Source organism: Dermacentor andersoni, chromosome 2 (genome assembly GCF_023375885.2).
Source record: "Dermacentor andersoni chromosome 2, qqDerAnde1_hic_scaffold, whole genome shotgun sequence".
In the NCBI taxonomy this organism is placed as follows: domain Eukaryota; kingdom Metazoa; phylum Arthropoda; class Arachnida; order Ixodida; family Ixodidae; genus Dermacentor; species Dermacentor andersoni.
This window is the reverse complement of record NC_092815.1, coordinates 16,128,058-16,154,293: the sequence shown is the minus strand read 5'-3', so window position 1 is coordinate 16,154,293 and position 26,236 is coordinate 16,128,058. Positions and strand designations below refer to the sequence as shown.

Genomic DNA, 26,236 nt, shown 5'->3' with positions numbered 1-26,236 from the left:
AAGGGACGGGGAGGGAAAGGGCTGATGAATGATGATGGTATAAGGAAGAGATGCGTGTATACAAATTCACGGAGTTGTGACATCTCTAAAGACGTGCGTCCAGCCCAGTCGCTCGGAGAAAAGCTATAGCGGCACTTGTTACCAGGGCCGCGCTGTTTGCATTAGGCCAAGGACCTAAAAGAAACTCGAGAAATTTGTGATAAATGCAGGCGCGTCCTGCACCGACCGATTACGTTTGACAGTCACCACAGCAATATAAACACGTACACTGGTCAAGACATATATATATATATATATGTGTGTGTGTGTGTGTATATAAGAAGCCAAAAAATGACAGCAAGGACAACATAGGGGAAATTACTTGTGCTTACTAATTCAATTAAAGGAATAATAGATGAATGGAAATGAAAGTGGATGAAAAACAACAACTTGCCGCAGGTGGGGAGCGATCCCACGTGTTCGCATTACGTTTGCGATGCTCTACCAACTGCTGGTGCGCTGTAGTCAATTTGTGTACGAAACTTCAAATATTCGTCCATCCGTAATATAAAGCTTTTCATTAGGGGACTGTCACACGGTACATAATAGCGCGTCTGCCAAGGCCGTCTCCAGATTGTCTATAAGCTTGCCATCGAGACAGCGAGCAGGTGCTACCCGATTCCGAACAAACAGACGATGCCGAAATAACAAAGCGGCTGCAGTATCTGGTGTTTTAATTTAATTGATAAAGGTAACGCGGGGAAGAACTGCGTGTGTTGTCACCGCATAGGTGCGATGGGAAAGCCCGGTGATTACCAGTTGTATAACCGGCACCAGTCAGGATGAAATGCATGAGAAAAAAAGCAAGCAAACAAGCAGAGAATAGAGCCCATTTTAATAACAATTCCTGATGACACAGAGGCATCTAGGGCTGTCTATGGATATCCCTATTCGGACGTTGGGGACATACTGTGTATCAAAATGATACTCAAAAACATTTAAGTGAAATACCAAAAGAAGTCCTATGAATGCCCAAGCTAGGAGATTTTTCGATGTCGCTGGGACATTATTCGGACGTAGAATCCCGGAATAGGAGTTGGTTTGGATGCTATTAATAGCCTGTTTGTTGATGCTACCCTACGACTTTCCAAGCTTGTAATGTGTCACACAAAGTCGCTGTGAAAGGGTGAAAGTTCCAATGGATTAATTTTGACACTGTCGATATGCAATACAAGAAATAACGAAGCTACCCCTATTTTCTTTAGAGATACAACAACGTAAGTATAATTCAGTATAAAAAAGAAAGGGTCGAACAAGTGTCGACGTTAAAGGAGACAAGGTCGACGTACGTGGTGATGCAAATAATTCCAAGATTCAATGTTGATTATATCTCTCGATTCTGTCTCTTTTTCATGTAATTATTCACCCATTTCATATCTTGTCTTGTCTTGTGTCCCAGACAGTGGCGCATATCCACTATGGGGGATTGGCCAAGAAGCAGGCGGTTTTCTGTATGGTTAGAAGTAGAGAGAAACTAGAATTGTATAGTGCAGCGTGGGACGATAGTACTGTAATTTAGAAGTGTAATTAAATATTGTTAGGAATTCCGATAAAATAAGTAAACGTAAAGAAATGAAATAATATAAATTATGGATAATTTTAGAAATTCAGCAAGGTACTCTTTTTGAGTCTCTACTAAAATTGTAAACTGCCAGAAAAGCATCCCTGTGGCTGGATCCCAGCAAAGTCGCCCCAAAAGAAAGAATGCTTGGCGAGGTTAGCGAGAGGCCAAGTTTGGTAAATGAGTATTCTAATAGTTTCCTTTGTCTTAGAAAGCGGCGGCACGAGAGACAGTAATGTTCGATGGTTTCAGGTTCACTGCAAAAAGAACACAGAGGGGACACTGCGAGACCAGACCTGTGTAAGTAAATATTTAGAGGAGCTATGCGACCTCTCAATTTTGTAAAACACACTTCCAATTGCCTTGAAGGACACCAATTAGTATTCCATGGGAAGCCAAGATGGTGGAAATCAGAAGACGGTGTTAGTATGGATATTGCAGAGTTTTGAGATATAGCGAAATTTCTGTACCTAGCCGCGGTGACATAAGCTAATGTCGGCAAAACAGATATGATAGGGCCGTTCAGGGAAGCTCGCGCGAGTGAATCAGCCATTTCATTCAAGTGCAACCCATGATGTCCCGGTACCCAAAGCAAACGTACTTTTCGTAAGTACGGAGGCACCATCGAACGAAATGTTCTTTCAATTGCTGAATTTAAAGATGCAGTTAGTGCTGTGCATACAGGTAGTGAGTCGGTCACAATAACAGCTAATGGGTCATTTTGGGGCAGTTTTCGTAATGCTAATATAATCGCTAATAATTCTACCTGAAATATAGGTGTGAAATCGGGAAGGCGAAGGGAGTAAGACCACTGAAGAGATTCAGAGAAGATCCCCACTCCTGCCTTCTCATTTGCACACAGAAGCGTCCGTAGCTATTACATTGTCAGTGGTTAGCTGGTGTAAATGGCCGTTTAAGATATTAATTAAATCTCGCCTTGGTAATAGTTTAGCATGATTTGGAAATATGTCATCGAACTGAATTTTGAGGTCTGGTAAGGCATCGTTTGAATGGTAAACATGGCGTAGGGATACATCCAATTTTTGCAACTGTTCTTGTACGAATATTACCTGAGGACTGTGGAATCTCGACCACGATACTTGGAAAAACTCAGACGGTTCAGTGATAAATATATATTGCGTACGCCTTTTTAAATAGTCATAAATATCTTATTCGTGTTGAATTTCTCGCGCAATCACGTCGACCTTGTCTTCTTTACCGTCGACACTTGGCTGACCCTTTTTTTTTTACGAAGAGGCCAGGTAGGCCCTTCCCGGAGATGTGCAGTCTGTGGTGCAATGTGGTTAACCTTCGACGATATTGGCAATAGTTACGTCCGTACTGTCATTTTACCTACTGTGCGACTAATTTTCGCTTCTTGCGGGCGCCGCCGAAGCCACCTTCGAGCCCTGCCAAATCCACGGAGCGAATTCGCTCCATTTCCCCCAAGTGTGTCGTAGGCGGCTCTGCCACAAGATGCCTATATCTAAGGTGGTGCACCCTTTACAAGGTTATAGTGCAATGTGGTTATTTTTCGACTATATTGGCGATAATTACTCCCGTACCGTTAGTTCCACCTGCTCTTCGACTAATTCTCGCTTTTATTGCAGTAGCAATTATATGGACACTCCAGGCGCATTTCCGCAGTTGGTGTCGGCGTCGCCGTGAGCTTCCGTATAACATCCAAGTGCAATAACATCGGGGCCGCTGTTGCGTACTCCAAGGTAGCGTATCGTACTGCTTCCGAGTTGTAGCGACGCCTGTTTATCTGTTTATCGAAGCTCGACCGACGTTACTATTGGGTAGTGTGGCGTTGTCGGCGGGCTGCAGACATCCGGTAGACCATGGCGACCAGGCAAGGACGAGACGATTTCTAGTGCGAAACTTGCACGGTTTATGCAAAGGTTGGTGAAAGATGATAAGAGAATGAAGTGATGAAAAGTACATTTCGGAGCCCCTTAAATAGGCTCTGTACAAATGTGGGAGGACTCTTGCTCCCGTCGACGTCACGTGACAGGCACAGAGTGTGGTTTGTGGATGGGCGTCCCGCCTCCGTATATAGCAAGCCGCAGGTCTGTAGGCGTTTTTCCTTTCTTCTAGGCGACGCTGGTTCGCGGAAAGGGCGTCCCGCCACCGTAGATACCAGGCCTGCAGCAAGAAATCAGCGTCCCGCTTCCGGATATACCAAGCCGCAGGTCTGGGAATGTAGACGCTTTTTCTTTTCTTCTAGGCGACGTTGGTTCGCGGAAAGGGCGTCTTGTTGCGGAAGGGCGACTGATCCATTCTCCCAGTTGACGTATTCGCGAGCGCGCCTCTGCAGGCGGTAGTCCGCGGTCCTGGGAATAGTAGACAGCTGAACCTTTCTCTTTCGCGCGTTGCTGGTTCGCGGAAGTTCTCCTGCAGAGCTTGACAGTTCGAGGAAAGGGTCCCTCTAAAGTCGCACACACACACAAAAGGGGTCTGTAAACACTGCGGGGCTTCCGCCAGACCGGCATACACTCGAGACAACCACGGCGAATTAGGAAGTCACACTTCGTTTCGATGAGGCATTGTGGGCGAGAGTCCTTTTTGCACGGGGTGCTAGACGCCAACAGTAACACCGCGCACTATATGCCGTATGTGCGAGTGAAAACGTGCGAGGGTGAGCCGACGATGGTGGCGCGATCTCCGCGCGCAAGGGAAGAAACAAGGAGAAAGCGCGCCGTCTTCCATCGTGCGCAAGGTACCAAGGAGGGCGGCTGCGTATGGCGACACCGAGCGGGCCCTATCTTGAAAGCGATCTGCGATGGGGAAAGAGTGCGCCGAGTGCTGATACCGTCGTGTGCGCCGTGTTCGCACCGCTTAGTTCGTGTTGAAGCGAGAGGAAGCTCGAAGGTCAATTCGCGCGCTGCTGCTGCCGTGCTTCCTCACGCCAGCGTTTTGAGTGTGAGTGTCCGCGGTCATTGAATGAGATGTGTTCATGTTTGCTTGTGCGCACGTGACACCACTCTTGTTAACTTAATTAGTAAGCGAATATTTACAAACTTGTATGGCCGATAATACTACTGTCCTTACTTCGTATAGCTGTTTAATAATTTTCTATCGCAACCGATGCTTCGCTTTTCGAGCTAAACTGCAACTTTTTTTTGTTTCGTTGAGACCTACATTTTGTTGCCTCTTTCAACTCGCTACGACGCTTTGGAGGCGCGAAACGACCGTTTTCATTTCTGGAATGTTCACAAGATAGCCAGATCCAAGACACGTCAAACCTGTATAAAATTATCTAGCACCTTGTCTTCAAAAGTGTGTCGTAAGGTGACTTTGCCTCAACATGTCTACATCTTTTGGAACCTTAAACACCGCTAGGGACGAGACACCAAGGTAGAAGAAGACAGGACGAATACAGAGCACCAACTGGTTTATCGAAGCCCCACAATCCTGCCTCTTCGAACAATGCGCATGCGCAAGCACAATCTCAAAGCAGAAAAGCAACAAGGTCCAAGTATTCACCGTGTTCTTCCGTGCAAAGGGCCACAAGGTGGAATCTCCCTTCAGAACCATTGTCACAGAGCGTAGAACATGGCAGGTTAGTGTCAGCCGGTATCTGCAAAGACAGCTCAAGGGGCTGGCACGTGAGGACCCATACAAGATCGCTAGCTCAGACAGACTAGTGGAACTACTCAAAGATAACCTGCCAGGTGTGAACCCGGGCTTCTCGGATGACACCGAGGAGCTATTCTACTCAATTTCCCACAAGGACCTGTTCCAGGCGGTTCGCGATTGCATGAACGTTCGGTAGTAGTAGCGTTCCAAAATGCGAGTGGCGTCTGCGTAAGGGGTTCCTAGAGTTGCTGGATGTGTACCTTACGTCAACCATCATGAGGTTTCAGGATAACTCTTATGCACAACAAAGGGGTAACTGTATTGGATCAAGCGTTGCGCCGGTACTCACTGAAATCTTTTTAGCAGAATTAAATTGACTTAGCATGGAAGCTTGGGCTTGTTGGGTGATCCACTGGAAAAAAGTACACAGCGCAAAAAACACAGGGCGTGCCCCTGTCAGACAGGACAGTGTGTGCGTGTCGCTCTCTCGTATCCCTGTCTTTTTTTGCGCTGTTTCCTTTTTTTCCAATGAATTAGACCGCTTGCTGTCGCGGGTGCCTACTGACGACCGCATAGTTCGTCTCTTCAGATACGTGGACGCGTTTAATTCCTGTTGAATGTACCAACTCGGACGATGGCCTCGAAGAGGTAGCGAAACAAGTTCATGAATCCTTCAAATTCCCAGCAACTAAGTTGAGTTTCACCTTTGAATTGCCTGATAATACTTCTTCGAAGTTTTTTAGACATAAGGCTGCTCTTTGATGACAGGGACCACCTATGTTGATCGTACTCGCCTCGTTCAAATAAGGCCCTTAATTCTGCCGTTTGATTCATGTCACTCTAAGCTGGTGAAGAGGGGCATTGCGGTGTAATGCTTCAGGTCATCTCTTGCCCAGTCATGTCACCATAAGGTCTAAGTTAGTTTCTCCTCCCAGGTGGAACGTCTCCGTAAAGCAGATTTTCCGCAGACCCTGCTCTAAGCCATAGCTGAGCCGCTGTTGAAGGTCATATGCCACCGTACTACCGACACTGGGGTTGAAAAAGGAGAAAAGAGAGAGAGGCGAAAGTTTTAGGTAATGCCATATGTCCATAAGGTTTCTCATAGGATGAAGAGTGTGGCAGGAAAATTCAGTGTTGATGTGATTTTTTTCAGCGCCCTCTAACTTGTCTCGTTTATGCCCCCCTTCTAACGTAGATAAACTTAAGAGTGATAGATTGGGCATGAAACACAGACGCACTTATGTACGATGTAGAACAGAGGTGGTGTACGAGTTTCCGCTGACCCGTGGAACGTTCCATGTGGGACAAACCGGAAGATGAGATGTATTAATAGGCGTTTACTAGAGAACTCACTAGAACATGGCAGCGGAAAGTGCCTGCCAGTTCATTGCAGGTCATGTGAGAAGAAGTGCAAGCCGATTTTTGATAGGACGAAGGTGCTAGGGCGAGTCAAGAACCAAAGGGCACGTGAAATCTTGACAGCTTCCTTGATAGGAAAATATGGCCCAGATAGGTGCGTTAGCGAACCATCATTGTAGCTTTTCAAGAAAGAGCTTGACTTTTTTGGTATAGACACGGGCTTGCCAGGGGAGTGTTCTGCAGTCACGCGGTTATGATTGTGCTTTCGTGTGTGCATTGTTCGAAGAGGCAGGATGGGATTTCAATAAACCAGTTAGTCTGCGTTCGTTCTGCCTTCTTCTACCTCGGTGTCTCGTCCCAGCGCATACCAACTAGCCTCCCAACGCACTCTCCATGTCTATATCTACATCAATGCACCCTTTACTCGGGTATAGTGCAACGTGGTTAATTTAGACTATAGTGGCGCTAATTGCGCCCATACCATATTAGTTTTTACCTACTCCACGTCAACCAAGTGTCGACGCTAAAAAAGACAAGGTCGACGTACATCGTGGTCAAGTGATTATATCATTAAATGTTATTTGTATCTCTCTATTCTGTCCATTTGTCTCTATTTCGTGTTCATTATTCACTCATTTCATGTCTTATTCGTGTCGTATTTCACGCGTACTGAAGTGGACCTGGTCTTCTTTAGCGTCGACGCTCGGTTGACCCTTACACTTTTTTGGCTAAGAGGACAGGTAAGCCGATCCCGGTGATCGTGAAGTTTATGGTGCAGTGTCGCTAATTTTCGACTATATTGGCGCTAATTGCGCCCGTACCGCAAGTTTTACCTACTGTTCGACTAATTCTCGCTTTCATTGCGAAATAAATTATATGGACACTCCAGGCGCATTTCCCCCCGTCGGCGTAGGGTTCCGTGTAAAGTCCTACGTCGATAAAATCGTCGTCGCGCGTCGTATGCTGCATGTGCAAGTGAAAGCGTGCGAGATCGGGTCGGCCATGGCGGCTCAATCTCACGCACGAAAGGGAGGAAGCGCGCCGTCTTCCGTCGCGAGCAAGGCTCCGGGGGTAGGGTAGGGACGGGAGGTGCGTTCTACTCCGGGCGACCCGGACGGCCGCGCGCGCCCGCCCGGGCCGCTGTATCATGAAAGCCATCTGCGACGGGTCAGAGTCCGCCGCGCACTGTGTTTTCGTGACTCCCGTCGCGTTGATGCGAGACGCAGCACGAAGGTCAATTCGTTCGCTGTTGCTGCCACGCAGCGTTTTGACAGCGAGTTTCCGCGGTCATCGAGTGAGATGTGTTCATGTTTGCATGTGCGTGCATGACACCATGCTTGTTAATTTAGTTAGTATGTACATGTTTACAAGTTTATACGGCCTATAGATCTACTACCCTTACTTCGTATAGCTCTCCACTAAATTGCTATCGCAATCGATGTTTCGCCTTTCGGGCGAAACTGCGACTTTTTTGCCAGTGGTCGGAATTTTTCCGCGGAGGGTACGTGCTCTCACGCGATAGCTTTGTGCCATCTGAAGGTTTAAATGCTATGATCGATGGTGGCGGTTGTGCCGCGTTTTTCCGTAGTGGTGAGGCACCATATTTCTCCCCGCCTGTGCTGAAGGTTATGGGCCGTGCGTGTTGCCCAAGTCCGCTGCGCTGCTTCGTCTTGTAGGCTCAATATACAGCTTCGCTTAGACCGACTCCCACACTGGGTGGGTTCTACATGATTTTAAAGCGAATGATCGGAAGAGTATTTGACCTCCATAGAGCGAACGGGCGGAGAAGAACGCGCAGGTGCGCAGCTAGTGCCGTCACGCTGTCGTCGTTCTGTTGTCGTTGCGCCGTCATCTTCGTCATCGCCACACCGTCGTCGCCGTCGCCACGCTGTCAAGCCGTCTACCAAAACATGTCGACGATAATTTGTGCCGCCATCATCAAACACTGTTATCGATTTCAGCAATAGTATTAGTAATGTGCAATTTGATCACTACAGTCAGTATTCCGCACTCGTATCGCCATTCGCTTGCTTTCGCAGTCCCGTCCGATGGTGCCTGCAACAATTTCTTTACATGCATAAATACCAGCGTAAAGAGCATACGGTTCATTTCTTGGCGGTGCCTAGAGAGGGCAAAATACCCACGCGCATTTAGAAGCCCGACATCCGCGTTACGACCGTATTGCCACGCATGCATTGTTTTGCTTCTTGCCAGTGGTCGATTTGACAGAATTGTCACATTCATCGTGTTAGTTCAAGTGTTGCTTTATTTTCTTATCCAAATGAGCTCTATTCTTCTACTTCCCTCTGCTATACTTTTCATGCTGTCACTGCTCCGTGACACTCCGGACACTGACAGGTACGGCTTCGGCGTGAACTATGGTCACGATGTAGATTTCATTTACTGAAATCTATTTCAGTCATATTTGAGTGCGTACTTGTGACAAGTAAACACCAGGACTTTCATGGTGAATCATACTAGAGGCCACTGGCTGTGTAAAATAATTTGTTTCATTATCCATTTCTCGCAGTTCTCAGATCGAGTACATCTACCGCCTGTCCTACCTGTGGTACAGTTTTCTTGGAGCAGTTATCGTCCTTGCCCTGGGATCCTTCGTCAGCCTTCTGACAAGTACGCAAAGACGAAACTCTCGAAAGAAAATTATGACAATGCTAATCAATACTCCACATATGTACCCAATGACGTCATTCCGGTCATGTCAGCACTTTGGTGTTTGTACTGGCTCCTAACGTTATCTGAGTGCTATGGTCAGAGAACTTTGAATGAGATGTTAGTATGCGACATACTTTCTCGTTATTTTACACCATTGGCATCTGTTGTTACGAAAGTGGTTCTGTGTCAATTTGCTGTTTACAATTTGGAATGATTAGGCATATCTTACAGTAATGAGTGACCTTTCATGACGGATGGCATTTTTTTACGATCTTTCTCCTCATCACTGTCCTTATCATATCTAATATATCAGTTCGATGGTCCAAGCCGGTCGAAGAGCGCCTCCTGATTAGGATCACCTGCAAATGTTCCTCTAGACGGGGCACAGAGCGAAATGTCAAGTCGCCTTCGGTGAGCAGTGCTGTAAGTTTCTGGCTGACTTGCTATGTTGTTGCCTGAAAATCACTGATGTCTAACAGACACTAATGTAGCTTTCGAAATTTATGCTATAGCACGCAGCGCATAAATCTATACGACTACTTACAGTGCAAATATTTTAGGATATTGGCTTAATTTGAACTGTCCTACAAGAAATCAGAACTGATATTCGTACATACTTAATGACTGCCCCTTTCCCTATGACTTGCTGCGTTCTGCCTAGTCAAATAGGTCTCCCACTGACTAACACGCCTTTTCGAATGCACCCTACATGCCTTATACCACAGTGAAAGTAAGATTAACAATAAGGAGAAAAGGAAAACAACGTATAGCGACATAACTTTTTTCCAAACAGAGTTTCTGTCATGAATTCTGTCCGCACAGTCTTTATATCACATAGAAATGTGGACGAAGTATTCATTCTTTTCTACCCATGCGACTATGTGATATTTGCACTTTTCATCAGATTTCGCCCGACGGTGGCCCATTCTTCGTGGAACCAATTGTCCCGGATTCGTCCCATCATAACCTGGTGAGAACGCCATAGTCTGCTGGCAAGCGGTTAACGAAACCATATGCAGTGGACTTCATTAGAATATAGTTCTCACGGTAGAAAAGACTCAAAACCATGCGAAGAAGCGATCTGAGAGGAAATAGTATGAACCAACTAGCCCAGCAGTAACTAGTGGTTTAATGCATAGACATCAGTATGTACCAATGTGTTTAACTTAGCTTACAGTCTCTCGGATATAACATATTGTCCCAAATATTCCAATATTTTTGTACAAAACGTCGAATACGGAACGTGAATTCAAGGAGCACGTTGCGGAGAATTCAAGGAGCATGTTGCAATCACATGATGGCGCCATTATCAGGTTGTTTAACGATTTGCTGCGAAGATATGCTACTGCTCCGCACCAGCTGGCTCCAACCTGTCGAGCCAAGCGCATGGACGATGGCGGTGAACATGGCTGAAAAATTCCTCCCTAACTGGCCTTGCTACCTTTTCAGAAGTTTTGCATTCCGAACACACTGGAAGTATAATAAATGATAAAAGCAATAAAAAGGTGACAAGGAATTAAACAATCTTGATGCCAGGTTGCAATACAGACCTTGCACCTAGAAGGGAAGCACTCATTGATCTAAGAGTCACGTAAGAATTTTTTTTTTTCACTGTAGCATTGCAGATGTAAATATCATGTTCGTTTATGCGAAGTGGAGCTTTTTCCAGGTGTTCTTAATGCAGAACCCTTTATTTTAAAGTAAAGTGTCATATCTAGGCAAGGAAACACGAATTCATGACTGCCAGTAAGCCTGTGCAGGGGTATGTTTATCTAGGTCAGTTACTCATTATGCAAAAAAGAGGTGACGCGTGCAGACAGGACACAAGAGTAGAGAAGTGGACTACTCTTGTGTCCTGTCTGCACGCCTCACCTCTTTTTTGCATAATGAATCCTTACCAACTAGCTCAGCTTCCTGTCGTTCTAAGCGTCAATTACTCACAGGGGGCCCCGATCATGAGAATGAAATTAACAAAATTAAAATGGGTTGGAATGCGTAGGGCAGGCATTACCAAATCCTGACAGGGAGCTTGTCACTGACGTTGAAAAGTGCACAGTCATTGGGTTCCAGCGGCGATAAGATATGCAGCAGAAACTTGAAGGTTAACAAAGAAGCTCGAGAACAAGGACCGCGCAACGAAGGATGGAACTAAACATGTTGGGCATAATGTTAAGAAAATGGAAGAGAGCGGTGCGGATCAGAGAGCAAAAGGGGATAGCCGATATCCTAGTTGACATTAAGAGGAAAAAGACGGAGCCGGGCAAGCTATGTAATGCGTAGGGCAGATTACCAGTGGACCATTAAAGTTACGGAATGGGTGCCAAGGGAATGGAAACGCCCAGTCGAGGATTTCATAAAATTAGGTGCAGTGATGAAATTAGCGAATTTCCAGGCGCAAGTTGGAATCAGCTAGCGCCAGACAGGGGTATTTGGAGATCGCTGGGAGAGGCCTTCATCTTGCAGTTGACATAATAGGATGATGATGATGATATAGGCACATGCCGTTTTCGCGCAAGGCTACGCGGCTAGGCGAACATTAGCAGCAAGAAAAAGTTTTACGATAATTCCCCTAATTACCTAACACTTGATAACCAAAATTTTAATTGGTCACGTTATGGCATATGTTGTCACTGCGAAATTGAAGCAGAAGAGTAGTGAAGTCATGCCTGCTTAGCAGAAATAAAAATACTAGCACCACTTTCGAGATATCTATGCCCAAAATCTGCTAAAATATGCCTCGGCGTTCCACTTAAGGTCTTCCCGAACTGTTAGAGGGATGCTTTTGAAAACTTAACTGGAAAGTCAATGTAGTGCATAGCACATGTTGAAGTTGCATATCTCGCAAGTGGTGCTAGCTTACCCAGACAACACGAAACGTCCTAAGGACATCACAAGTAAATACTAAAGTCCCAAGTCCAAAAAAGGAACTCATGTGGATGTCCCATGGACTTCAGCGAACGGATGTCCAGTGAACATCTTAGAATGGGCACCTGCATGCAATATATATATAGTCACATCAGTATATATGCTTATTTAGGTTGCCTTTGTGAAATGACACACGTTTAGAGCGATCATTGTTTAAAACGAACGTTTTATGTACCATCCCAGTACACGTACGTGACCTCGATCACGCTCAAATTAAATTGATCAAAAGTGATGGGCGAGTTGGTATGGAAGCATTGCTAAATTCAGAGCACGCACTGCTGGGACACAAGCTAATGGCACAAGAAAAGACAGGACACTGCGCAATTTTTTTAGAGATTATATAAAACAGACACGTCCTATGTCATCAAGCGTCACCAAACGGCATAAAACAAAAATAAACAAACAAACGAAAAAAAGACAAAAAGAAAAAAGAAATGACTAATGAACAATTTTAGCTCACCAAAAATTTCCGCGTGTCAGGTCGTATCTAGAAAAGACATTTGAGTGTCATGGAGCGCTATAGAAGCATGACTGACATATCCTGCCCCTTTTTTCTTTATCTCGTGAGCCTCACAACTTCTATTGTTAGTCGATCTTTGTGCCTGTAAAGGACTGTAGTATTATCAAACTTGGGTGCGCATTTATCTTGGGAGTTGCAGTCTCTTACGTACATTGCAATATGTGCGTGTGCAATCCCTTTTGTGGAATTGGAATGCTCTTACAGCCTAGTGTTAAGCCATCGGCCAGTTTGGCCCACTTATATGTTTTTCCATACTGCAGGGCTGTATATATCGTATATAGTGTTGATCCGTTGTCTGTCTGTTTCAGAGTGAAACTGAAATATTTTTTATTGCTGTTCGGTTCAAGGAGAAAGTTGGCCATCCGAAACAACGGCGTCAGGCACGTCAGCACTAGCGCGTATGTCAGGGGACCGCATAAGTGCGTACCTCAGGCAGTGATAGTGTGAGCCGCGGTCGAGCGCTCCACTGATCTAATAAACATGCCGCTCGCCGCACTAGCAGATAGCCATCGCAGCAAAACCCAGGACTTGCGTGCTTAAGCTTAACAGCTTATCGTTTCGTCGTCAACGTGTACAATGCTTTGTTACCGATGTTTAATTGTTCGTTTATGTTCGTTCAAGTACGTTTTATTGGAACAGCGGTCTCGCATTTCCGCAAGTACACTCGATGATTTGCTGCCTTTGAGCTAATGCTCGAGGCATTTTTGTTCGAAAATTTTTGCATGCGAACCAAAATCTATATGAAGCTCTTTTAGGCGCCCGTTCCGGCGGCGAGCGTCACCGTAGCCGAGCGAACGAGCGCCGCGAAGAATGAAAGCGAACGCGAAGCACAATGGGAGATGAAAGAAAGGCGATAGCGTAGGAGTAGGGTAAGTGGAGGCGGAAAGCGGAGCGGATGGGGAGAAGGCGTGCGCTGAGTTGCCGGCGGCCTAGGCCTCCGCAGTCGCGACCTCGCCTGCGCTTCCGAGGGGGAGCCAGGGTGCCGTGAGGTGTGGAGGGCTGCGCTCGTCCACGGTACAAACTTGTGTGACGTGCATCACTGCTCCTGCAAGGGGCGATGGCGAGCGGCTACGAGAAAGGCTCTATTGTGACGCCCCCTTGGGTGTCGCCGCTGACATTGGTGGCACGGCATCCCCTTCGCGAAGGACCGCTCTCGTCGTTAGTGGAACGAAAGCGCGAGACGAAACGCGTAGTGCCGCGCAAGACGGGCTGTGCGGAGACGACATGGCGCCAGAGTAACGCGCGTCGTCTGTATGGAAACAAAACGCTGCATCAGCGGAGGTCCGTCTCCGGCGGCTGCAGTGAATCGCACCCACGCGTCACCCACGCACTGCCTCGCGATCTCCCGGTTAGCGAGGCAGACACGCCACACTTCACTCCGTTAGGAACATGCCACATGGGGCAGTGTCCGCGCCAGCGAAGCTCAAATTTCGCATTAGGGAGTATCGTAATCGTCGTTGAATTTTTTTCTGTTCCGAAGCAGAACCGGAACGTAACTTTTTCGGTGGGACGAAACTAAAAAAAGAACATTTCCTTCCGTCACCCTGCAAGAAAGGTGTACTAAGTCGCGAGGGCATGAAGCGGCGATGTGTATGATTAGCAGTCGTTTAATTACTAACTATACTAAAAGAATTCATTGGAAGATTCAAACTTCAATTTGGGGTCAAGATTTTGTTGTGATAATTGCCCCATTGGGAATGTGACAGCACGTTCTTTGAAAATCCGAATTTTAACATGAGGCGTTATACACACACACAGAAAAGAAGTTCTTACATAATGCGCTGAGGAAGACAGCAACAGTATAGAGGATGTTTCAATTAACTACATGTGCACTACTAAAATGCAATAAATTTTGCATTGTTTGTTGTCCTTTTGAGCAACTTGAAGTTATTTAATAGTAAAGCTGTTAGTGCACCTAGAAGCACTAAAAAAATTTATATGCCTCTTTTCACAGTTTTACGAAAATGTAGATTACTCATAACATAGGCACCGACTACGGGTGGGCTCCGGGGCCCGAGCCTCCTCTGGAGTTTTCTGGAGGTGGAGGTGGAGGAGGGGGGGCTCAGCCCTCCCACCCACCCGGGCAATGATGAAGCCCCGCCCCCCGCCCACACACAGACACCTAAGGTGCCATTACTAGAGCTTTGTCATCCACATCATTTGAGGTATCTTTTCAACTGAAATTTTACTGGGGCTAATAGCCTTCTGCATCATTGTTGGCGCGGACCCGCGCGGGTTTTACTTCATACTTTCGCTTTATCTCTGCAAATCCAGACAACAAGAGGACACATGCATTAGAAGCACTAGCGGAGGCTGCCTCATCCATACTTTCTCACTTCAAAATTGTTTTATATTTTCACTGTAAACACCATGCACATGTAAAATATATTTAAATATACACACAGGACAAAGTTTATTATATTTTGAAAGAGTTGGAGGTAGCCATTTAAGAATTACTTCTAAAGGTATGGATAGCCTATGCCTAGAGAATGAATATGTTGCTGTATGTTCACCATGCTTCAAACTGCTTTGCATGCTTTTTTGACCATGAAAAAGCTTAGACTTTTATTACCCCTTTGGCAGCACGTTTTGTCAATGGCATGTGAAATGCACGTGAATATTGTGTTTCAGTATTGCTTCTCTTTCCAGTAAGCAATGCTAACGACTCATGAAAAAAAAAACATTTCAAATAATTTACAACATTTATTAGGGGTGGAAACATTGCCAGTTGCATGCAAAAGTTATAAATATATACATTGTGTCCCAATTAATTATCTTACACCAAGATTTGAAGAAAAGAGCAATGCGCTACTCGAAGAAAACCTAGTGCATATTGTATACAGTACAGTGGAGTAGCTGCCAGTAATTTTTTCGTTACTGAGATTTATTTACGTAATTGTAATTACCTAACTCGAGATGTACTATCCTAATTATCAAAGTGTCAATGAGGCATTTGAAGGCACAGCTAAGGGACATCCAACTTCAGTATTTTCAGCGGCTTACTAATTGCGTACTAGTTTGGTGCATGATAGTTGGGGAAAACTGTATAATACACTCAGTAACCAAAATGAGGCCAAGCCGGATTCATTCGAAATCAGAATCAACAGCAGTCATGTGCAGCAGTGCTTATACTCGGACTAGCAGAAAAAGAAAAAAAGAGGGAGAGAGGCTGCAGTTTTGCCGGAAAGGCAAAGCAGTACTAATGATAGCCAAGTATCCGATAGTTACACGAAAGAAGATTACACCACCAAGAGGACTCAGGCTGTGAAATTGAACTGTTTCCTACTATGAGGTCTTGTATATACTCGTATAACGCCGTCACTTCAGCACTCAATTCCTCGACGTTACACGAAGTTTCTTCAAGTACAAGATATATATATGTATATACATTGGGTTCGGAAAACTGGTCGGCCCCCCTGGATAAATGAAAACTCTCCGCCTATGACTCACAAAGTTTATATTTTGAGGAAATTTGTAAAATGTTTGTGATGATATGCGGAAAAATTTGGAATGTATGTTTAATTAGAGGCTAAATTAAAATTGATGAACCCTTGTCTTCAACCTGTTAAGTGGCATTATATGAAATGCTTGCAAAGTTTACAAGCTGTCCTGGGCGGACCCAAGAGGGCAGCAATTTCATATTTGGAGAAAATGGGGGCATTCTATGGATGACGTGCACTGAAATTGATGAATGACTCAAGCTCATAGTAAAAAATACTTTCGTATCCTCAAGAGGAAAGTGAACAACAATATATTGGTTGTGTTGTTGTAACTCATACGTGGAATTTTTAAAGCTAGGCACAAGTTAGCTGTAACACCCTGTATTTTATTGATTATGCGAATGCAGTAAGAAGCTTTTCTTTACAAGAGTCTAGTTATAGAAGATATTCTTGTTTACTTTAAGTATCCATTTATTTATTTGCATTAATATATCTTCCAGGCTTATTGGGATGCATTAAGCATAGGAGGTAGCATGGGTAGTATTATTCCATAGCAGAGAATGCTTTGAATATTAAAACATAAAACACTGCCATATAGTTAGAAGGAAATATAAGATGCAGAAGGAATGACAGGGTACATTAGAGAAAGGTACGTGTGGTAAAGATGTTGGCACTACATCACAGACACTATGGACATTTTACAGGCACAACTTGGCGTGAGCAACAGATCGTCAGTGACACCACTGACAACTGGCACGAAGCAGAAGCGAGTGAAAGAACTCATCTTCCGGAAATTCAATGGCACAGTACAGAATAAGGTTTCTAATGTAAGTCCATTAATTTCCATTTTCTTTCCCCGTGAAAAACAACACAGAATAGGGTGACGTATTTATATACGCATTGCAGATAGTGGGGATAAAGGGCAAACTAAAGGCAATTCCTATAAAACTATGACAAAAATGATTTGCGATATACACAATATACACAAATCAACATACATCTGCATACATGCACCACTGGCGTTTATTGCTATATAGGGTATCCCAGCTAATGTTGGTCATCCGCTTGCTTCAGGTGGCAGTCCCGAGGTATGGAGCTTGCTATTGGAGAATTATCAGAGCCCTTCCATGCCGACGGAGCCACCATGGTAACTTACTTCATGGCCAACTATCGCACCAGAGTCTAGAACAAGAGTGAGAAAAATACTACTGGAACAGTGCCAATATAATTTGCTTGTCAGCACATTAATGCCAGCTACAGAGCTCACTATCAGATTTATACAGATGCTCTGTTACACCTGCTGCGTTTGCGAGTATTCCCATTTCTGCCTCTCAGTCACTGCACTTCAGCTACAGCCACTGAACTAGCTGCACTGTGAGCAACTTTTGCTTACAGTGTAGATTAGAGAGCAGAGTTTTGGGCCTTCTCGTCCAACTCAAGTACAGCACAGCAGTCTCGAAGTCGCCATGCATGCAGGAACAATTCGTAGTGGATATCAGGTGCTTGTGTATCAAAGCCTCTGAAGTGCACCACAATGTTTTGTTGCAGTGATTACCTGCCCACTGCAGTGTACAAGGCAACATCCAGGCTGAGTGCGCTGCTAGAGCTGCACACAACACTTTGACGGAAATCCTTTTATGTACCGCTCTCGAGAAAATGTGGCGACTCTGGTATCTACATTCACCTGGTGTTTGCAGCGATCCCTCTGGTGTCATGCAAGCCATCAGTACATTTCTCCTATAAGTTTTCTCCTCCAGTCAGTTTTCTCCTCTATAAAATATATCCATTTTCTGACTTTTGTAGAGCACAAGGTCTCAATAGGCAAGATCAAGCATACCTTCATTGCAACTAACTTAATGTGGCCCATAAAAAATACTTTAAATGCAAAAACAAATGGAGAGACTCGGCAATGTGCTCTGTGTGAAATCTCCTGAAGACTTGCAACATCTTCTGTGCGACTGCTGCCGCTAATTGCCAAAGGGTCAGACATTGAAGGTGGCCCTACACTTGCAGCACGACTTGAGCTTGGAGCTGTGACACATTCTGGGCCCATGGCAAAGCACTACCAGCATATTACGTGCCACAAAAATGCTGCTTATGTTTCTGTGGTCCAAAGCCCATAACGAAAGTTTGTGATAGCTTTATTGTGTATGTGTGCCTGTGTGACTGTACGTGCTGTTTGTGTGTTTATGTGATAACCATGTATACCATAATTATCACCCAGCATCTGGAGTAGCATGCCAAGCTAACATCTCCAGCTAACGTTAGCCAAGCTGTAAAACATTCCGCTATTTTCGCAGAATTTGACGTTGGTGTCTTGTAGAGCTGTTCTAGGACTCTGGGAAACATTGCAGATAATGGCAGTATGACAATGCTTGAATAACTTTCTACAGAAGACTCTCATTAACCTACACAGATTATACATTTAATGTTTGCATCTCACAACATGCTCACTACTACAACAAAAATAAACAACGTGCCTTGAATAGTTCGCCAAGGAGACCGGGAAAAAGCAACTATATGCCTGGTATAACACATAAAATTTGGAAGATAAGTGTTCAGTAATTACTTTTAAAGCACCTTATTAACCAATACATTTTAAATAAGACAGCTCTGCCACTTTTGGACCTCCCAGGGGAACAGGGAAGCTTTGTAAGCAATTCATATAGAGCCTCTAAATGAGCTGAAAAACAAGGGTATAGCAACTTTTTTTACAGGTACACAACATACTGCTACTACCAATCTCTCCCCGTACCCGTACTACCACCAAATCTATCACCGCCTCAAAAAGGTGGCTAAAAAATGTGCAGTCCCAGTGGTTTTTACAGTGCCCAAGAAACTGGCGGGCATGTGCAACATGGTGCAGGGAAGGCAGAAAAGAAATGAATGCAGTATCAAGCATGTTGACAGGTTTGTTCCATGCAGAATGGGAGTAGTGTACCAGATACCCCTCTCTTGTGGCAACAGCTACATAGGGCAGAGGGGACGGTTTTTAAACATCAGACTGCAGGAGCACCGTGCAGTAGTAGAAGGATTGGTGGGGGGTGGCAAACTCGCTGACCATTGTTGCCACTGTCGTAATTGCATGCCTAGGTTCCGCGACACGAAAGTCTTGAAGATGTTTGCGTCACAACTGAGCCGAGAAATCCATGAAGCTTACTGTATAAAAACGCAATCTGGCAGCTGCGCAAGCAGCTCTTCAGTGTCACTGAGTGAAAAAGAGTTAAATTATTTACATAGAAGTTTGTGCTACTCACACCCGCATGCAAATGTCGAGTGATGGTTGTTCGATGATTATCAAGTGTGATCATGATACATGTATAAATGTTCGGCTTTCCTGGAGTAAATCTGAGTTGAAGTTCCGCGCTTGTCCTGCGTGTTTCCTTCTTTGTCCATTGTCGTTTGCATGGTTACACAATGCATTCCAATGTGAAAAGGGGCAAGTTCCAATTGTACAGGGAGCAACTGTTTTTACTCATTGCAGCAGGCACTGGTTCGATTTTACTGCATTCTTTAGGCTTGCTAAACGATGGTTGTCAGGTCAGGAAGCATGCAGACATCTCCTCAAGCTTGATTATTTCATTTGGCCAGCTTTCCTGGGCAAGCAAGGTGGTTTAGTGCATGTTCAACTGATGCTGCAGGCTCCACATGCATTGTTCAGATCCTGTACAGTGCTTTACAGTAATGCGGAATGTTGCACATTATTGTACAGTATTGAATAAAGGCACATGAACAGGCGGCATTATCAAATGGGAGAGCTTAGGCTGCTAGTCAAGCTCCAGTCGAAGGTTGGTCTGCAATCGACTGCATGCTCTTGTGCGTGTGTAAACCCAACACGACGGGAAGGATTGCTTGTAATAATTTGTGCATATGCTGTCAAAACGCTAATGGATAAAAGGAACCCGTGGGAGTGAAAATACAGGTGCACTTGATATTAGCCAAACACAATTATCAAGATAACACAAACTCATGAGCGTCTACCGTTTCTTGAGACATTGTTAAAACAGCCTATACGCATGATCGGAAAAATGGCAGCTTGAGAGAAGCTTCTGTCTTCGTTGCTGCTGCAATTTAAAAATTTTCTTTCTGAGCTGACTAAAGAGCATATTTCTTTTTTTTTTTTTTTTATTGAAGACGTGCTAGGAGCACTGGAGGCTAATCTTGACGATACCTCCAGACGAAGTTTTATTTTTTTCAGACTCCCAAATCTGCGAGAAACTGTCAAATCCAAGAAATAGCTAAAGTTCAGTCATCATTTCAGAGGGTCTATGATGTCACTAGCAGAATAATTTTAACATAAATGTACAATAGCACAGAGAAAAACTCTCAATCAAATTGGTTGATTTCTGTAGGCGCTGTAACGAGAGTTAAAAGTAATCCAAATAAAAATGCAGGTCACTGTACAAAGCAAATATGCAGCCTCTTTTTAGGTTTTGTTTTAATGAACAAAATGAAAATTAGTGTGCAAAAGAGCACTTCATCCTTTTTTACTTTATAACAGCACTTATGTGATATATTAGTGATTAGATTGCCAATTAAGTTATATGATGAGTTTACAGTGCATGTTTATATTGAGTATGTCACGTCTATCACCACTGAAGGCTTTTAATTTTGCAAATATCCACAGAAAGGTGTGCTTCAGAGCAGAATTACTCTGAGATAATCCAGGCAGTGCTGTACTGGGGGGGGGGGGGGGGGGGCAGCCCATGAAGGAAGGCTTATTGTCCCACAAGTCTATCTGGCGGTGGTGGTTGCTCATACAAACCAGCCCCTATGTGGAATTAACAGACTATTGTGCGGGTCTCGAACATGCTCTTGGGACAAAGGAATGACAACACACTAGTAAAAACAATCACAAGGGCATTTATTGCACCTTTCATACACTAATGGCTGTTAGCCGATTGGCTATCCACAGAACATGCCAATGGGTGCATGACAAATCTAGGAAGTCCGACTCGCCGAGACTGGATATTGAGCGAATATGTTCACCTCATGCTGGACACCAATGCCTGGTCGTTCACGTGTACGGTCATGTGATTGGTGGCGTGAGTGAATGATTGTGTATGTCCATTCCGATGTCCTGCTACTAGGCCTTGCGAAATGGTCTCGCATAAGCATGGAATGGCGCACACGCAGAACGTCCGTGCCGTTTGTCGACCCCGAGCCAAGAGGAACAGCCACAGAACACCTGAACAGCCTTCTCCCTTTTGCGCCCATACAACCCCGCTGTTAGGTGGCATTGGCAGTGCAACACTTGCGCCATCTCTCGTGCTATTATGCAACCGCACAAAGTGCTGCCATTAAGTCATGCAGCAAAGCTGGATTATAGGAGACGGGAGCCACGCAGGGAAAACATCAGAGGATGCGCGAGAGTCATGCATCCCCACACTACTTATTAAAAGATGCTGCATATCCTACAGCATAGTTTGCTTTACTTCAAGGTTCATGCAGTCCTTTCGAAACGCAGCCACGCATTCTTGAAATGCTTCATTCAAGACATGTCTCCATGGTGACCCAGCGCTGACCTGTTGTCTGCCACGACTTGCTCGTCTTGACTCCCTGGTGTAAACATTGACATCACGCCAGTACACTCAAGTCGTGCCAAACTGTAGGGATGCGTTAGTCAAAGAATGTGAATATGGATGTGAGAACTGACTTATATCTGTGCACACAGGCTACTATGTTCCAAAGCTCCCCACAGTATCTTTTTCAATCCCGTAATTAGGGCTGCCGAGTCAAAATATTGGCCCTAAGAAGCTGCAGTATTCATGTATGGTTTTTATGATGCATGCTTTGCGATTACTCCAGGCACGGGATGGAGTAGTAGTTTTCTCTTGCCTGACTTTGTTTCGCTATTCCAGTGAGGCAAAAGAAAGAAAAAGAGAGGCCACACCTCATCACACACTGCTTCTGAAGTTAATTCTTAAGTTCTTATTTTTTTTTTAATTTGGAGATAGACCAGACCACAGGAAAAAAGGAGCTTATATTTATTATTTGTTCTTTACAGGGCAACGATGTGCAGATGAGCTCAATAACTGCTGGTAACACGGAATCCTCAAGCGATGAATGCAGGGGGACGACCAGCCACGAAGTTACATTTATACCACCACCAGCTTAAACATGTGCCTGCCTTGCTCGCAAAAGGGGCCCTGAACCACCCCTCAGACTTGGTGGAAAAAACTATCTGCAGATGGCATACGCTGCTGTGAACATCTCGGCCAGATTTTGCAGTTGTGCACAGCACATGGATTTCACAAGCGGAGCTCGAGGTCACCTTTCTCTCAGATGCTTTCTTTTCAACAGGAGCCTTGTATTCACTCTTTTTTGGACACATTATTTTGTAATATAGCAGATTCCCATACGCGGCTGCTACTGGCTGACATCAGTCAAGAAGGGTGTTTGGATTAGTGTGCTTCTTCCTATTGCTACTGTGCATATTTATTGATGCAGTTTAATAATTAAACAGGCTGAAGTGAAAATATGCTTTCGAATTTCAATAATAATTACGTACTTCAGGAAGAAGCAAACTATGGTCTGCTCATGCTTGGCTACAGCAGCCCATTTAGGAATTAAACTTTGGCTATCCTGCTTATTAGTGTGATGGCCGACCTGGCCGCTCCTGGTTGGACGTCTTGGCAATGAGCTATTGATAGCGCTTCAAAATGTTCAAGTTGGATGTGGCTACTATCCGTCGGTTAAGCTGGTGCAGGACAAAGCCAGTCCGCACCACGTAGCACTGCCGGACAGGAGCACATGAGCACGAGTGCGTACTCAAACCCGGTCGTGCACAAAGCAAACGCTGCAGTTGCATGTAGCCGTGGTCTACTACATAGCATAGATACCACGGCTGCTGCGGGGTGCTGCGACGAGTCCACTGGCTGAGCACACTGCAGCTCGGTGAGGACAACTGCATTTGGCACGTTGTAGGCGCCGAAATCGGAAACAGTGGTTTCTATGCGAACAGCCAAAATCAAATTTGAACTGTGCACCATGGTGACATTCTGTAGGCAGAGCGTTGTAGACACACCTTGCTCTGCCGTAGCCTTCACAGTGCAAATCATTGTAGAGGGAACGGAAGTGCCGTAAACAGTAGGTTTGACTGCCAATAACTCTGCTTGTACTAATGCATTGAACTTTTTTTGCAGGAAAGTATTTCTGAAATAAACTAATTTAACTTCAAATGCATTTATTGCCTTCGATAAAAAGTGATTCAGGGCCCCTTAAAAAATTGCATCATAAATGCATGTTATTTCCCTAGGCTATCATCATCTATTAACGAAAGCACATTGTCGCCACAGAGGCTGTGCTGATTCGTCTACTGGGTAAAGCTAGCATTCATCAGGACATTTTACATGCATTTGATGCGCCAGAAAAAAATTTTCATTTGCAGATAGTTTAGGCCAAGACGTTTGAATAGTGTGCAAACTGCACAGTCGCAATAAAACGGTAGCACATCAGGCATTAACACATCTCCTACTAGCCCCAGCAGAACATAAGCTTATGGTGCTGCAATGTACTCAAGGTCGAGCACTTGCACTGTCATTTCATTTGCTGAGGATTAGATACGTCCAGAAAAGTGTTTGGAGTATGAGGGAAAAAAGTACATATAGCATGGGCACTTAAGCAAGCAGTCTGGAGTTGAATGCACTGTGCAAGGCAAGTAAAGGGCCCTCAAAAGTAGGCGAGTTCTTGCTGTTTTGCTTCATGAAGGCTCAGAGGCAGGTGTGCATGTACTACGGCATAATGCCAAACTGTTTGGACTGTTTTTATCAGCACCTATAAATAATTGTGAGTCACGCTGACATTCTCTGCACAGTCTGCTGCTCCCATGCATTTCCTTGCAGTAGAATTGCCAAGTAATTGCAAAAGGCTTACTAGCTTGTCAGCCAACCATGTTACATGTCTCGACTATCACTTGAACTACAGCTGCAAGGAAGAATTGGCCTCAGTCAGTATGCGAGAGGAACTGTCCCAACACCGTGCTGCACATAAAAAAATTATGGGGTTTTACATGCCAAACCACTATCTAATTATGAGGCACGTCGTAGTGGGCGACGACGGAAAATTTGACCACCTGCGGTTCTCTACCATGCACCTAAATCCAAGTACACGAGTGTTTTCGCATTTCGCCCCTATTGAAATGCGGCTGCCGTTGCTGGGATTCGATCCCGTGACCTCGTGCTTAGCAGCCTAGCACCATAGCCACTAAGCAACCACAGCAGGTGCTGTGCCGCACATAAAGGCATGCATTAGAACACATTACAGTGCAGACTGGCTGTACTCCCACTCTAAGGGCAACACTGCACCCATTACATATCACACCGGTTGTGCAATCAGTTCAATTTCATGCGCATCTACAGAAAAACTAATTAATTTAACTACTACGCTCTTCCAAGAGCCATTCACCTTTGGAACGATCTTCCTAACTCCATCGCTTACGAGAGTGACCAAGAAAATTTCCACCGTCTTCTAACAATGCATTTTTCAAACTCTACATAACCTAACGTGTTATATTTTCTTGCCTTTTGTTCTTAAAATGATACTATCCCTTAAATACTGTTTTGTTATAGCCAAATATTTCCCGCTCGCTCTGTAATTCTATTGATTATATTTTACTTTGTGAAAGTTTCTTGTTCAGTGACCTCTCGTGTTTGAAAGTATTTGGTTTGTCCATTGTACAATTTTGACACCACATTACTGTATGTTAATGCATTTCTTATTGTATATGTATTCACATATGTATTCTAATTATTGTATATTATAATCTATGAGTGAACTCTTCCCCCTTACACATGCCTCTAGGGGCCTGTAAGGTATATTTAGATAAATAAATAAATAAATAAATAAATAAATAAACAAATAAATAAATATGGCATAGCACAAACACCGTGACTCATGACATCATTCGTGATACGCATAGTGCTACACTATCCGCTATGGTGCCAACTATTTACTACAAGCGTGGTGGAAGAGGCCATCACTCGTGTTTCAGGGATACTATGGCAATGCTGAAGCTGCAGCTGGGAACGCCATACAACTGGAGTTGCTCTAAGAACTACATAGCTTCACTACAGTGCACGCAATCTCGACCCTCCTACTTGTGTTGTTGTCGCCTTTCGACAAACACTTTTTCTTCATTTGCTGGCACCCTTAATGAGACATTGCTTCTACCTGAAGCTTGCTTACCTTCCAGTCAGCCTCCTGCCATTGCCATTGTGCTCTTTGAAAGTAGCCAGATCATTTTATCTGTCTGCTTTCTGGGTCTTATGCTCAAAGTGGTGAAATTCAGTTTTTGCTATGCACCTACTCTACCTCAGTGCCCAGTGCCGACAACTGGCTTCCGTGCCTCGGTCCATCTTGCTGCTACCAGCGCACAATACTTTCTTCTGCACACATTCACTGGCTAGCAACACTGAAACATTCAGAGATTTTACATGTCAAAACGACGATCTAATTATGAGGCATGCTGTAGTGGGGTACTCTCGATTAATTTTGACTACTTGGGGAATTTAGCCCGGCACACAGGCTTTATTGCATTTTGCCCTCATTGAAATGCAGCAGTGGCAGCTTGGATCTGATCTCGTGACCTCGTGCTTAGCAGTGAAATGCCATAGCCGCTACGCCACCACGGTGGGTTAGCGACAATTCCCTGCTACAGTATTGTACTACTATAACTTTAGGGCTTTACAGCAGAGTTTATCTGGGCTCTGCATGCATTTGGATTGAACGTTTGGCATGGTACCCATATCACTTATGAGAGCAGGAGCAGCAACAAGTGTGCAGTGCAAGTACATTTGCTCCAAGAGATGTGACCTAGTAAACAATGTTATCAATGTTGTTCATACAATAGAGAAAAAAATGAGAGGACAGCTGCTAGCTTTATACAGCACATACTCTATTTCACTGCACTTTCTTGAAATCGCTTTGTCTGTAGTGCTACAACCAACTAGCCCAGCATCAAGCACTGTAGAACATGTAAACTAAACACAGCTTGGCATCAGTATTAGAAACATCAAGTGCATCCAAAATTTGTGCATGTCTACCAACACAGTCACTTACAGTATGCTCTCCAGGCAATGTACTTGTAAACTCCCAGTGCAAGTTAGAGGAAATAACATAAATGGGACTACCATGAGC

The 26,236-nt window shown here is 44.6% G+C and overlaps 1 protein-coding gene across 1 annotated transcript in view; it reads left to right on the top strand.

The window, feature by feature from the left end:
- Window positions 1-24,875, top strand: part of LOC126542774 (sodium-coupled monocarboxylate transporter 1-like) — a 51,543-nt gene extending 26,668 nt beyond the window's left edge. Inside the window, exons 8-12 of the mRNA XM_072286356.1 lie at window positions 9,072-9,172; window positions 9,528-9,637; window positions 10,119-10,184; window positions 16,804-16,926; window positions 22,107-24,875. Coding sequence (XP_072142457.1) covers window positions 9,072-9,172; window positions 9,528-9,637; window positions 10,119-10,184; window positions 16,804-16,926; window positions 22,107-22,217 — 511 coding nt within the window. The 3' untranslated portion in view covers window positions 22,218-24,875. The remainder of the gene's footprint in view (window positions 1-9,071; window positions 9,173-9,527; window positions 9,638-10,118; window positions 10,185-16,803; window positions 16,927-22,106) is intronic.
- The last annotated feature ends 1,361 nt before the right edge of the window (window positions 24,876-26,236 follow it).